The 14867-nt window shown below is 37.6% G+C and overlaps 1 protein-coding gene across 1 annotated transcript in view; it reads left to right on the top strand.

Annotated features, from left to right (window-relative positions):
- Window positions 1-11766: 11766 nt before the first annotated feature.
- The window catches only part of NEB (nebulin), a 221979-nt gene continuing 218878 nt past the window's right edge, over window positions 11767-14867 (top strand). The window contains 2 exon segments of the mRNA XM_074399695.1: window positions 11767-11792; window positions 12326-12390. Of these exon segments, the coding sequence (XP_074255796.1) occupies window positions 12355-12390 (36 nt within the window). The 5' untranslated portion in view covers window positions 11767-11792; window positions 12326-12354.

A 14867-nucleotide genomic window follows, 5' to 3' on the forward strand; every position in this document is an offset into this window, starting at 1 on the left:
AATGAAATTTAGAAGAATGGGGGCAGCTTGCTTTACAGATATCAAACAATACTAAAGAGCTGCAGGAGCTGAAAATAGTGTGATACTGACTTAGGAACAGTGAAACAGAATTGACTAAGGAAGGAGACTACACTTTTCAGGGAAATTGATAAGCTGGTTGTAAAATTTGTGTGGACTATCCAAGACAGGAATAACCAAAAACTCTGTTGAATATTAATAATGAGGTGAAAGGACTTGCTTTTCAAGAAATCAAGACATACCACAAAGCTACATAATTAAAATAGTGTGGCATTGGTGCAAGGATAGATAAATAAACCAGTGGATATAATAGGGAGCTCAGAAAGAACTCACAGTATGGATAACAGAAAATATTGATACCAGAGGAGGAAATTTATCCTGTTGGGAAATGATGGAATTCTCAATAAAATATGAGACAATTGTCTATATACTAAAAATTAAATCTCTTCTTCATAACGTATAAAAATAATTTCCAGGCAGGTTAAAGACCTACATGTAAAAGGTAGAACTCTAAAGCTTTTAGAAGAGTATATAGGAACATATCTTTGTGACATTGGGTACAAAGTATTTTTTTGTTGTTGAAAGCACTACTCACAAAAGGGAAGATTCATAAAGTTGACTATATGAAAATTAAAAACTTTTCATCGTATGTCAGTATGAAAATGATGAAAAGAAAAGCCAATGAGAGGTGAAGACATCTGCAACACATGGGATGATCAAAGGATATTCAGAATAAAGAAGGTCTACAGATCAATAAGCAAAAGGTCAACAACTCAACAGAAAAATGGCTAAGAGACTCAGACACTTCTCAAACAACAACAAAACATTTAATTGGCTAACAAACATATAAAAAGGATTTCAACCTCACTAGTAGTCATGGAAATGAAAATTAAAATCACATAATTATACTGTTACACACCCATTAGACAGGCAAACTTTGGAAAGCCTAATTTAAAAAAAAATTATTTATTCATTCATTTTTAGAGACGGGATCTGGCTCTGTTGCCCAGGCTGGAGTGCAGTGGTGTAAGCATAGCTCACTGTAACCTCGAACTCCTGGGTTCAAGTGACCTTTTCATCTTAGCCTCCAGAGTAGCTGGGACTATAGATGCATGCCACCACACCTGGCAAATTTTTAAATTGTTTTGTAGAGACAGGGACTTGCAATGTCACCCAGCCTGGTGTCAGACTCCTAGCTTTAAGTGATCTTCCCACCATGGTCTCCCAAAGTGTTGGGATTACAGGCGTGACTACCCACACCCAGCAGGAAAGCCTAATCTTAAGTGATGGCCAGGTTAGGAGCATGACTGATGAAATGTAAATTGGTACCAACACTTTGAGAAATAGATGGGATTATTTAATACAATTGAAGATAAGCATATTCTATAACCTACAATTTCCACTTCTACTTGCATACCTTACTGATTTCATTGTCAGTGGTTCCTGAAGGTGATCAGAACATGCCAACGCTAAACATATTAACGTTTTATACCATTTTAACAAACTGATTATTTTTATTTATTATTTGTTTTTGAGACAGAGTCTCACTCTGTTGCCCAGGCCGGAGTGGGGTGGCATGATCTCAGCACACTGCAACCTCCGCCTCCCAGGTTCAAGTGATTCTCCTGCCTCAGCCTCCCGAGTAGCTGAGATTGCAGGTGCCTGCCACCATGCCTGGCTAATTTTTGTATTTTTAGTAGAGACAGGGTTTCGCTTTGTTGGTCAGGCTGGTCTCAAACTCCTGACCTCAGGTGACCTGCCCACTCAGTCTCTTAAAGTGTTGGGATTACAGGTGTGAGCCTCTGCACCAAGCACATATTGATTATTTTGAATCGAAGGTAATTGAAAAAAAGCAGATGAAGGAAGGGCTCTCTGACTAACCCTTTTCTAACCGAAAGTGGAGCATAAATTTCTTATGAAAAAGGTGTCCTTCCTATACCAGGAAGAGAACATTTTTATCACATGAGGTGGGGAAGTCAACACTGAGATGAATCTGTACAAACAAACCTACTATAATAACCCTTACCTTGCATTGGTCTTTCCCATGTGTTTCCTGTTTACATTCCCATGGGTTATCACCCATAGCCCAAACCAACTCTTTCCCCTGTCTTGCCATGTGTCCACCACACACTGTTCTTTACTGAAATGTAGTGTGGGTTCTCAGGCCTATCTGCATCTTTGGGTCTTCTTTTCTTAAGTATGAAGGCCTCCATGTACATATAAGAATATTAACATCAAGTATAATTTATGTATTTTTCTCCTGTTAATCTGTCTATTGTCAGTTTAATTCTCAAGCCAAGCCACAGAACCTAAGAGGGTAGAAGAAAAGTTTTCCACCCCTCCACACAAGAATACAATGTATAAGAATGTTCATTTCATCTCTGTTCTTAAATGATAAAAGTTGAAAAAACTTAATTCCCTTTCTACAACAGAATGTGTAAATATAAGTATGGCCATTTGGTAGAATGTTGTACAATGATAAAAATCAACAAACATGATAAAAGTAAAAAAGTTACAAAATTGCATATAGCATGATTCTATTACATAAAATCTAAAAACAGACAAAATGAAACTATATTGTTTAGAAATGTGTGATTTTTTTAAAAAGCAAAGAAATTATTACTGCCAAGATCAAGCGATGACCTTTCTGTACTAGTGTGGTATTAATAGTTACATGGCTTCCCCCTTTACCGCCATTTGCTAAGCTGCACACATAAGTTTTATATAACTTCCTCTGTGTTACATTTCATAAGAAAGCAAAACCAAATGAAGTCAAAGACAAAAACAAAAACCCTAGGAAGTGAAGAAAATGAGAAGGCCAGGCGCCGTGGCTCACGCCTGTAATTCAGCACTTTGGGACACCAAGGCGAGTGAATAAATTGAGGTCAGGAGTTTGAGACCGGCCTGGCCAACATGGTGAAACCCCGTCTCTACTAAAAACAACAATTATCCGGGTGTGTTGCCCAGCACCTATAATCCCAATTACTCGGGAGGCTGAGGCAGGAGAATCACTTGAACCCAGGAGGCAGAGGTTGCTGTGAGCTGAGATTGGGCCACTGCACTCCAGCTTGGGCAACAGAGTGAGACCCTGTCTCAAAAAAGAAAAAAAAGAAAAGCAAAGAAAACGAGAAAAGACATGAGACTCTTGAAACAGAAATACATCTTAATTTAATGTGTGTTAAAAGCAGTATTTCAAATTCAATTTAGTCAATAAATGGTATTGAAACTAAAAGGAAGAGATTGACAGATTTGACTGAAGATAAAAGTTCAACTCATCTCTGTGGCCACAGCCATCACAAATAACTTGGAGAAAATATTATTATACACAGGAGGCAAATCATCATTTCTATAGTACAGAATGAATAGCCTGGAAATGAATGTGGGCTAGAGATATGAGCAAATCATAGACAGAATAAAAGTTATAAATGGTCAACAAACATATGAAAAAAATAACTAACTTTATTGTTAATTGGCAAAGTAAAAATAGAAAAGAATGTTTGATATGTAGGGAAAAGTAATATAATCACTATAATTGTATAATTTTACATTAACATTATTAAATTTAAAAATAAATAAAAGTACAAAAATTAAGAAAATCAGTAAAGGCTAAGACTCCTCTAGCTTTACCATTTCTTAGTGCATGATCCGTATCCTTACAGTCTCAAGATGGCTGCCCTGGCCCAGGCCTTCCATCTGTGTTCCTGGCATAGAGAAGGGAAAAACAGCAAAAGACATCTAGTGCATCCCAGCTGAGTCTGACCCTGCTCATCAGTCAAGTAAGAGCTTTCCTACAGGCCTCAGCACCAAGAATTGTACTTAGATCTTATTGGCAAAACTGTGTCATAGGTTACCCCTAACTGTTAGGGAATCTGAGGAGTGTATTTTTAAAATGGGCATATTTCTGTGCCACACTAAACTGTGATTCTGTTAATAGACAAGAAGGGAAGCACATAGAGTTGGCCTTTCATATCCACTGGTTCTCTATCTGTGAATTCAACCAACCACAGATAAAAAATAATTGGGGCCAGGCGCAGTGGCTCAAGCCTGTAATCCCAGCACTTTGGGAGGCCGAGATGGGTGGATCACGAGGTCAAGAGATCTAGACCATCCTGGTCAACATGGGGAAACCCCGTCTCTACTAAAAATACAAAAAATTAGCTGGGCATGGTGGTGTGTGCCTGTAATCTGAGCTACTCAGGAGGCTGAGGCAGGAGAATTGCCTGAACCCGGGAAGCGGAGGTTGCGGTGAGCCGAGATCGCGCCATTACACTCCAGCCTGGGTAACGAGCGAAACTCCGTCTCAAAAAAAAAAAAAATTGGAAAAAAATATTCTGAATTTTATAGAGACTTTTGGGGGGCCATTATTCTCTAAACAATACAGTATAACAACTATTTAGCATTTACATTGTATTAGATATTACAAGTATTCTAGAGATGATTTAAAGTATACAGGAGGATGTGTACAGGTTATATGCAAATGCTAAGTCATTTTATATCAGGGACTTCAGCATCTATTAAATTTTGATATCTTCTGGGGGTCCGAGAACCAACCTTCCATGGACACCACTGAGGAATAGCTATATATTGCTTAAGCAACTAATGATTTCTGCTGCATGAGGGGAGCATCTAGCACAGAACCTCATATATTGTACACAATAAATAAAAGAATGAATCAGAATTTTTATAATATATATAAACCTTTATTTCATATTATAATCTATATGAACCTTTATTGCTTGAAATTTTTACAATGAACATGTATGACTTTCAAATTTATAGATCGAATGCAAACTTATGTTTGGAGTCCTGGAGCATTTTGCAGTTCCAGAAAGTAAGAAAATGCTCACGCTCTCTCTCTCTTTCTCTCTTTCTCTCTCTCTGACACACACACACACACACACACACACACACACACACACACATACACACACACACACACACTGATGGGGGTATGTCAAAGGAATGCAGGAGCCAACTAAGCTGCCAATGGTCAAAGCCAGAACATTTGAGTAATAAAATAAAGACGTATTATATTGTTACACAAGGTGTAAAATAAATATCCATTAGTCCTTGCTGACATAAATAAATCATTAAGTAAATTCAGAAAAAAGAAAAATTTCCCATGCTGAAGAATGCCAAATAATTTATGTAGCTACTTCACCCTCAAGGAGGGGTGTGTAACTCTCCAATCCTTAGGTTTTGACTGTACATAGTGACTTCCTTCCAAAGAGTGTGGTATAAAGAAGGATGGTGGGGAGAGTAATTTTGCAGAGTAGAAACATCCCAAACACCACAGCCAGGTGATGATCAAGGCCAACATCAACAGTAGTCAGTCATGGTGACAGCAGGAATTCTTGATATGATGGGAAGAAAACGGCACTTCACCTCTGTGGTCCTCCTCCCAATAATTCATAACCCGAGTCTTTTCTATGAGGAAAGACGTCAGATAAATTCCAGTACTAAGCAATCTATAAAATACTTAACCTGCACTCCTCAAAACTGACAAGGTCATCAGCAATAAAGAAAGTGTGAGAAATTGCCACATTTAAAGAGACATGACAACTTAATGTAATGTGGTATCTGACATGGAATCTTGCAACAGAGAAAGGTCATTAATTATAACACATGTATCATACTAATGTAAAGTGTCAATGATGGAGAAACTGGGTGGAAGCTATACGAGAACTTTCTGTACTAGCTCCTCAATTGTTTCTGAAAATCTAAAACTGTTCTTAAAAATAAAGTTTATTAAGAAGAAAAACCCATATTCTTGTGAATATTCTTGATCTCTTTCCTACTGATTAAACAAAGGATATATTAGTTATCTATTGCTGTATAACCAATTGCCACAAACAGTGTTTTAAACAAGACATATTCATTGTTTCACAGTTTTTGAGTATTAGGAGTTTGGGCATGGCTTAGCTGGGCCCTCTTTAGGATGTCACAAGGCTGCAAAGAAGTTGTTGGTGAGGTTGTGTTCTCATCTGCAGGCTGGACTGGGGAAGATTATCCTTCTCAGATTATCCTGACTCTTGGCAGGACCATTTCCTTGCAGCTATATGACTAACAGCTCAGCTTTTTTACTGGCTTCTTCTGGAGGCTGCCCTCAGCTCCTAGAAGATGACAGCAGTTCATTGCCAGGTGGGCTTCCCCACCAAGGCCACCTTGCTTTATCAAGCCAGCAGGAAGAGTCCCGTAAGCAAGTTGGCTAGCAAGATGGAGTCTTATATGTTGAATGTAACCACAGGAGTGCCATCTCAACAAGTTTGCCAAATTCTTCTGGTTAGCAGTGTAGCACAGGCCCCATAACAATCAAGACAGAGGGATTTCACAAAAGCATGATCACCAGGAGGCAGGGATTATCATGGGGCTACATTGCTGTCTTTCTGCCACAAGGTTTTATTCATCTAGTTCACATCCATAGTCATGTAAGGCAAAAGAAGAATGGAGCCATGTACTGCAGGCCACATCCAGCCCCAAAGCTCAGCAACAAATCTCAGGTCCCACACTCCAGCATCCAGTCCCACACTCTCAGCTCAAAAGCCACCAGGGAGTCTTTGGATGAGCATCCAGTTCCAGTTCTGAGCATCTCAGTCTATGCATATACTATACTTTGATGAAAAGTATAGTATTTTTTAAATGCTGGACACATGTTGTCAAGACCTCCTGAGTTTGTGTCATGGGCACGTCCTCAACCTTGGCAAAATAAACTTCCTAAATTGATTGAGACCTGTCTCAGATACTTTCAGGTTCATACCTTATATGTGTCCTTTCTCAGGAAACTACTGGAGGATGTTTTCCATCTAATCAAGAAAGTTAATCAAGAGAAAGACATGGAATCCAGGAAACCCAAGGTCTAATTCAGAAGACAGAAGAAGAGAATTCCCAGAAATGAAAGACAGTGGAGGGGGCTCAAGAAAAGAGCTGAGCTCGAGCTGCACTGGAACTGGTCCAGATGGAAGAAAAGACACCCTGAGGTATCTAAGAAGAGGAAATGAGTAGACTTATAGAACGGTACCTAAAGACATTGAAAACACCAAGAGCAGACTTAGAGAGAAGTTTGAGGTGTTCGTGCTAAAAGTGTCTAGAATTGTTTTTCCCAGTACCATCGCCACCTGCTACATATGGCTGTTTGAATTTAAGTCAAATAAAAAGTCTAAAACTTCAGTTCTGCAGTCACACTAACCACATGTTGTATGTTCAATGGCCACATGTGGCTAGTGGTTACTGTACTGGACAGTGCTGGTATAAAACATTGCTACCATTGCAGAAAGCTCTCTCAGACACCACTTGTCTAAAAAAATCAAGCCAAGGAAGAAAATAAAAGAAATGGAGAAAAATACCAACTTTCAGAAAAACAAGCCCTTGTAGAGGAAATGAAAAATAATCATAATATATAGGGTTCAGCTGTGAATAGCCCTTGGCCAATCATGAAAATGTATACATGGAGTTCTGAAATGCATATCTAGAACTTTATTGAGGAGCAGGAGGTGAGGCTTGTGGTTTAGATGAAAGAGAATTAAAGCCTCATCCTCCCAGATGGGAGCTTAGTAAATGATGCCTATGAACAAAAAATCAGGAAGGAGCAATGCAGACATTTTGTTAAGCGTGTAAAGGAATATAACAAAAGATTCAGCTAAAAGAGTCTAAGTGATGTCTCCAGGGAGGGGAAAAAAGGAAAAGACGAAACAGGAAGTGCTGATTTAATAACAAGTCTTACAAAACTTAAGCTTGACTCCTAAGCTATGTGCATATAGAAGTTGATCAAAATAATGAATCAAAGAAATAACAAAAACTGTTACAATTCCATCTCCCTTATCATGTCTTTTTTGGTCCCCGGGCAGGACACTTCTGTATTTTCATATTTAGGGAAGCATTATCGAAGTTCTGCTATTGACACATAACTGCCCTGGCTTTGGTTTGTAGCCAGTTGTACAAGCTTCTAGTCAAATGCCTGTATATTCATAAGTTCTTAGACTATTGTCTGATTTTAGAAGCTTTGAGGTATTTGGTATTTCAGTTAAATACAGAATAAAGAGTGAAGCTTCCAATAAAATGTAAAAAAAAAAAAAAGGTAATAGTAAAAATAATAATAGCTAACACTTACTGAACACTTACTATGTGCAAGGCATATAATAAGAACCTACCAATAAATCAGGGTGTCAATGTACTCTCGTTCCATAGATGAGGCCATAGATAGGCCAGTAAAATAGAGCTCTTCTTTCATCTCTGGAGGGCATCATTCCAGATTAGAATCTGCAGGGTTTAGTAAGAAGGTGGCAGTGTTTTCCTCCTGTGTGTCTAGGAGGGAAATGTAAGCTGCTTGTTGGTACACTCAGCCCTGTGTAGCCACGGTGGGAACACAGCCAGCTCTCCTGTGAGTCTCTTACTTCTTATGTGCTTTTGCAAAATATTAAGGCAACCTGCAGCAGGCCAATTTAGCAGGGGCTTTGGGGCTTTCTTTTACGAGGAATTTATCCCAAGAGGTCTAAGCCAGGGTAATTTTGTGTGAACTCACTCTTACCCCCGCTCCTTTTTAAACCCTGTTCCTGGGATGCACACTTCACTATGAATGGAGTCTTGGGTTCTGCTCATCTGTCATACTTCTTTTACTATCATACTGGTTTCAAAAGTAATGTATAAAGAGTATCTTAGTTCATTTGGTTTGCTGTAACAGAAATACTACAAGCTGGGTGGCTTATAAATAGAAATTTACTTCTCACAGTTCCAGAGGCTGGATGCCTAAGATCAGGGTGCTGGCATGGTTGGGTTCTAGGATGTTCTTTAAGGTTGCGGATGGCCGTCTTCCCTCTTTAACTTCACACGGCACAGAGAGGGCAAGGGAGCTCTCTAGGGCCTCATTCATAAGGGTACTAATCCCATTCATGAGGGCTCCACCCTTATGACCCAATCACTTTCCACACATTGAGGGGAAGGATTTCAACATATAAATTTTGGGAGGACACATTCAACCCAGATTGTATAGATTTTTCAGGGCTAATAATCCCTAAAGATATTGAGATATATGCAGAGGAACCTTCATTCTCTATTGGTGAAACATAAAATAGTGTAAGGATTTTGACTGGCAACATGACAATATTTATCAATTTTCAAAATGTGCATATATTACCTGCCTCAGTAATTCTACTTCTAGAAATGTAACTTGCAGATAGATTTCATATGAGTATTCAAAGGCAATGCACAGAGATGCTTCCTGTATGTTTTGTTTTGCATTGTTTTGCTTTATTTTGCAATAGCAAAAACCTTGAAACAATCTAGATGTCCATTAAAAAGTAATGATTAAACAATTATACTCTATCCAATCAATAGAATTATTTGTGGAAATTAGAGTAGGATATGTTTATATGATGTTTTATAAGATGTCTATTGCATGTTATTAAATGTATCAATTTTTGACAATATCTATATTGAAAATACCTGAAACTTAACAATGACTACATTTAAGAAGGTCAATGCTCATTTTTTACTTTATGTAATTTTGTACCCTATGTTTTTAAAATATGGGCCTGTGTTATTTTTTAATTCAACAACATGTTTTACAGCATATAATGACTAGTAAGTCACAATTCTAGTTTGTAGCTACCAAGTGAGTGATCTCATATTATGTAAATATCCTTTGGTCATAAGACCTGTGAGAACATACAAGATGAACAGGTATAATTAGTTAAGATGATACAATTATGTTATATTTTATTTACTACCATGTGAATCATGGAAAGGGAAGAGGTGCATATATTTGAAATATGAGATTACTTTCTCAAACTCCTGGCCTCAAACAATCTGCCCACCTCAGCCTCCCAAAGTGCTGGGATTACAGACGTGAGCCACCACACCTGGCAAGATTACTTTCTAATGTTTAACTTAAAAAAAAAAAAAAACCTATTACAGTACATTTAGTCTCAAATGCGTATCAAGATATAGGTGACTCACAGGGGTTTTGCCTCAGTATAGGAGCAACCCAGAGAAATAGCAGTTCTCTGTCATGTAAGAGCCTGTGATTTCTGTTGCTATGTGTAAGGATATACAGACATACAGACAGAATTAGATTTTAAATTAGAAAACAATAATTCAGGAACAAAGAAAGCACAAGAGAGACATTAAGCAAGTTTTAAGAAAATTGTTAGATAGTTTTTACAAAGGAACTGTCTTATGTTCGGATTTGCCAAATAGGGCATTATTTTCTCTGTAAGTTACCGATTTCCGTTTTATCGGCTCTTGCTGTTCAGAAATTGAGCCTGTTTGTGTCTGCATTCACACGTTGCTTCTGGGAGCCAGGAGTCATCTGAATTAATAGAAAATCACAAACTCAGTTACATATCAGAGAGGCTCTGTATTCCTAGCAGCTTGCCTTATCTAAGGAGGGAGAAGGTGCTAAATAGGATTTTGGTATACCCGCCTGGTTTAGTAACAGTAAAATGATGGGGTCGAATCTTTCTAATTACACCCTGTGGATATCTTACCTAGTGCCATAGTCAAATGTTTTCACCTTTAACTTCACTCATCACATTGTTAAAAATTGCTTTTGCCAACTTGATGTTTACTGGGTCTTTCTCTCACACTAAGTTTCTCTCACACTAAGAGCAGTAACTTACCTGTAGCTCACATGGTGAATCTTACCAGGGTGAGTGCATTTGCCACCATGAAGACTGGACAACTGATGTGAAGAAAGCAGTTATGGAAGCGTCAAAGCCTCTCAAAGCCATGCTATTTTCCACTAGATTCTTTTGCATAAACGTAGCATTGAATGGGGACTCAGTAAACGGGAAATTCAACCTCAAATTGAACTACATAGGCTGGAAGTTAGGTAAAATTTGATTCCATTTGAATAGTTCTAAGCAAGCAATTTGTTACCCTTTATCCTTTAGAGGAATTGATGAACAGGTGGTTTTCAGAAGATCACTTGGTAAATTTAGCTTCTGAAATTTGAGCAACTCAAGATCTGATTGGTTGCTCTTGCCACATGATAATCCGGAGCCCAGGCATCACACTGGCTTTTGCCTGGGGTTCTCAGGAGGGGAGAGTTGGGAGAGGCTTTGCTGCTGAGGAAATTTATTTGGTAGATTGAAGGTAAGGCCAGTTTATGACTTTTTCTGTAATACTCTTTCAGGAGATGTTCCACCACTTCCCTTGAAGTATTTTTTGAAGGTTTGGGCCATAACTGAGGAAATTAGTGGTAGAAATATGGCTAGAAAAGTCTAACCCCATTGCCCTACTGAGGCCCTACTAATATCTGCTATGTACAGCGTGGGATTAGAGTCAAGTCCTATACTAACCAATTTATTGCTCGCCTGAATTGGCTCTCTTGTCTAACATTTTTTTGCGTTTGGTATTTCTCCCTAAATATATTTATATGAAAAAGAAGATATGTTGCCCTATGTTCCTATATTTATCCTGTTCTACTGGGCTTCATTTGCCTGAGGAGTGGCAGTTTCGCTAGCTTGACAAAACCAGCCACTGCAGGGTATTGGTTTACACGGCAAACATCTTTGGATGAAGGGACAGCTGTTCCGACTCATCATCCACTTCATATCAAGAGTCCTGCTCTCCGGCGTCAAACTGTAGAGGCCTTGAGAGATCCTTTTGCTATTTTCTGCATTAGAAGCTTAGGCTAAGGACTGACAATCCTATATGTACTTCGATCAATGCTTTACAACTTTGTTATTTTTCAGGTTTGAACGAGCGCTACAGAAACAAAAGAAAAAGTCTGTATAAGCCAATGGTGTTCGGGAAGAAAATAACCCCATTGCCTTGAGGTTTCTTTTTTTCTTTTAAAATTTATTGAATTTATTGACATGTATTTTTATGGGTTCCAATATGAAGTCTAAGATATACAGCAAACAGTGGATCAGGGCAGTATGGAAAACTAAGTCAGCTCTTAGAATTTTGGTGCTGGGGGGAAAAATTTCAGCCTCTTCTGAAAGCCAAGCTGACCTTCTTTCACCAGATTTTTTGCTGGAAAATGTCTTTTCTCTAAGTGCTTTGAAGTTTAAATTCTCTGTTCCCTGAGTCCAAACTCTCTCACTTCCTTTCCTCAATTTCCTTTTGCAATTTTAACTAAATTGATTATGTAGAAGTAGCAATTTCAACACTGAAGGAATAAAGATAAAGAAATTTGAAGCTTCTGCTGCTTATACTTGTATTCTAAATGTCTTCTCTCCCTGAGCCTGCAACAATATATGAATTTATAGAATAGTTTAGCATTAAATTTCAGTTTTATAATGTCATAAGATAATTTCAGTGCTGGGGATAGACTCTAATGTGTTTTCTTTGTATGGAATATGAAAAGTTTGTAGGTGCCACTACTACTCTGGAAAAATGGCAGATGACGAAGAATATGAGGAGGTGGTGGAGGTAAGATTTAAAAAAAAAAAAAAAAACAGTGACAGCAAACTATTTTATGTAGTGACAATCAAAGCCATGTAGGTGAATTAATCATTTGAAAAATACATTGTCTATTATAACTTCACAAAGAGTCACCATTTAAAGCATAAGAAAGGAATATTTTATGTTCAGTTTCACTGTAATTATGTGGGATTTAGAATTGAAAGGAAATATCACTGTTTCCCACTTTTGCTTTTCTTTAAGCCCTCAAAAACTAAGTGTGGAGTACAGGCAGGTTTTAATTTGTCTTCTAAAACTACTTTCTTCCCCAGTTCCCACTCGCAATGTTCAAAGGGCTAGTGAAGGAGAGAAAGTTGTGAGAACAGAACTCTGTCTCTTAGTGTCTGCATAGCAATAGAGGGAAAGATCTACCCCTTCATCTTTGCTTCAACTAGCTAATTATCTATAGGGCAACATGGGTTAGATATTCAGAATAATCATATGTATGAAATTGTATGAGCATGTGAGACTTTATACATAATATGTACACATGTGCACACACACACACATACACGCAAATATAAATAAAGGCATGAAGATCACAGTGACAGTTGGAGCCACATCTTGCCACCAACTTCAATATATTTACCTAAGTAAACAAGACTAGCTTTTGCTTTTGAATTTTGAATAAGAACAAAGACTATAGTGAGTATCTTGAAAATTTTCCTTCCAATTTTTGGTGGACATCTAACACATTTTACAAAGCTGTTAATCATTTATTTTATATTTATTTTACATGGTTTTGTTTTTATCATCTTATGATTTTTCCTCACCAGCTCTTGCCTTTAGCTTCACATTCAGGAAATAAAATCTAAAGGCTTGGAACTATAATACACATAAATACAGTGCCATGAATCTGAATGTGCTTATGAATTATCAATTAATGATGATAATTTAAACATATGAAAATCTCTAAATGCCTAAGGCATTTGGAGGCAGTTCTGAAAATCTGTGCTTTTTAATAAGACCGAAATTAACTGGAAGAGCTACCCAGAACCAAATTCCAGGTGGCAGTGCCAAAACTGGTCTTTGGAAAATTATTGTAGTGACCAGTCTATATTTAGATGAAGAAAATTTTGTTTATTCTATGAATGAAATTGCTTTTATTACTGAACGACATGAGGGAAAAATAGAATGAATCTCATACAATGTAACACTAAACCTCTCTGGGTTAAATGCTGGTGACATCTTTCATGCTGATATTATCACTAGTGTGCATCTTGCTTATATCTCTAAGGGTCAGAAGTATCACTATCAAACACTAATACAATTATAAATTAAATTATTTTCCCTGTGATAATAATGCCAGTAGTAGTTTCTAGTCTTCAACTTAAATATCCCTTGTCTTTCTTAAAATAATTTTATGCCTTTGCCACTGGAAATTAGCGCTAGACTCAATTGATTTAACTAGATGTCATAAAAATGGAGGGGGCTATTTTTAGATATCCCAACCCTATCATTTTGTTTCCATTACAGCTTCTGGGTCTCACCAGCAGGTGATAAACGAATAGACTGCCTGCCAGAAAATATTGAACTGAGATCTCTTTGACCTCAAAAAAGATCATGAGCATGGGAGGGTTGTGCATTTGAAAAAATTGCCAGGGAAGATTTTAGAAAACAGAGAGCAAATAGCTTTAAAAATATGCAGAAAACAGAGAACTGGTTTTAAAAATATATCTCCTTGGGATCTTGGACATCTGAAATAAAGTTTTACTGTTCTCTCTACTCACACTTAAACTTGGAAAGAAAGAGGAAGAAGCAAGGATATACTATCTAATTAGTGGCACAGCTCTAAAAAAAGAGTGAGATTTGGCATACAAATTAATGCCAACCATTTAAATAATGTTGCCTCTTTTATAAGCGTATTTCTAAGATGCATTTACCAAGGGTGAGAGCTCAGCAAAGGTAAAATTGAATAGCTTCCAAGGAGCTGCTTTTACTTGGATACTGAGAAAATCCAAAATAGTCGCGAATCTTCCATTTGAGTTTAATCTTTCTTCCGAAGCCGCTGATGTTTTGTGTGACCATAGGAATGACTCCATGTGGCATCAGCATCAAATAATATTTCCTAGAGTGTCCAAATGGTATTTCTCATGTGCTAACATCACAACTGTAAAAAAGCAATTCTCTGTCCTGTCAGTGCTTGTGATTTTTGTTGTGATCTGTAACAACATACAGGCAGAATTAGATTGTAAGTTAAAAGAATAGCTCAAGAGTAAAGAAAGCACAAGAATAAGGAATATTAGGGCAAGTTTTAGACGATTGTTAACACAGGTGAAATAGAGCAGGCAGCCTATTGACAATGGCTAACTAATTTGATGACAATTCACTGAATAAGAAAGCGGGCCACCGAGGGAAATTTTGCATCTTAATGTTTTCCCTTCTTTTGAGTACTGTATTTGTTCCAGTGTCAGAGATAAGTGAAAATGAAGCATAAAGTGTTATAC

This window comes from Saimiri boliviensis, chromosome 5 (assembly GCF_048565385.1).
Source record: "Saimiri boliviensis isolate mSaiBol1 chromosome 5, mSaiBol1.pri, whole genome shotgun sequence".
Lineage (NCBI taxonomy): Eukaryota > Metazoa > Chordata > Mammalia > Primates > Cebidae > Saimiri > Saimiri boliviensis.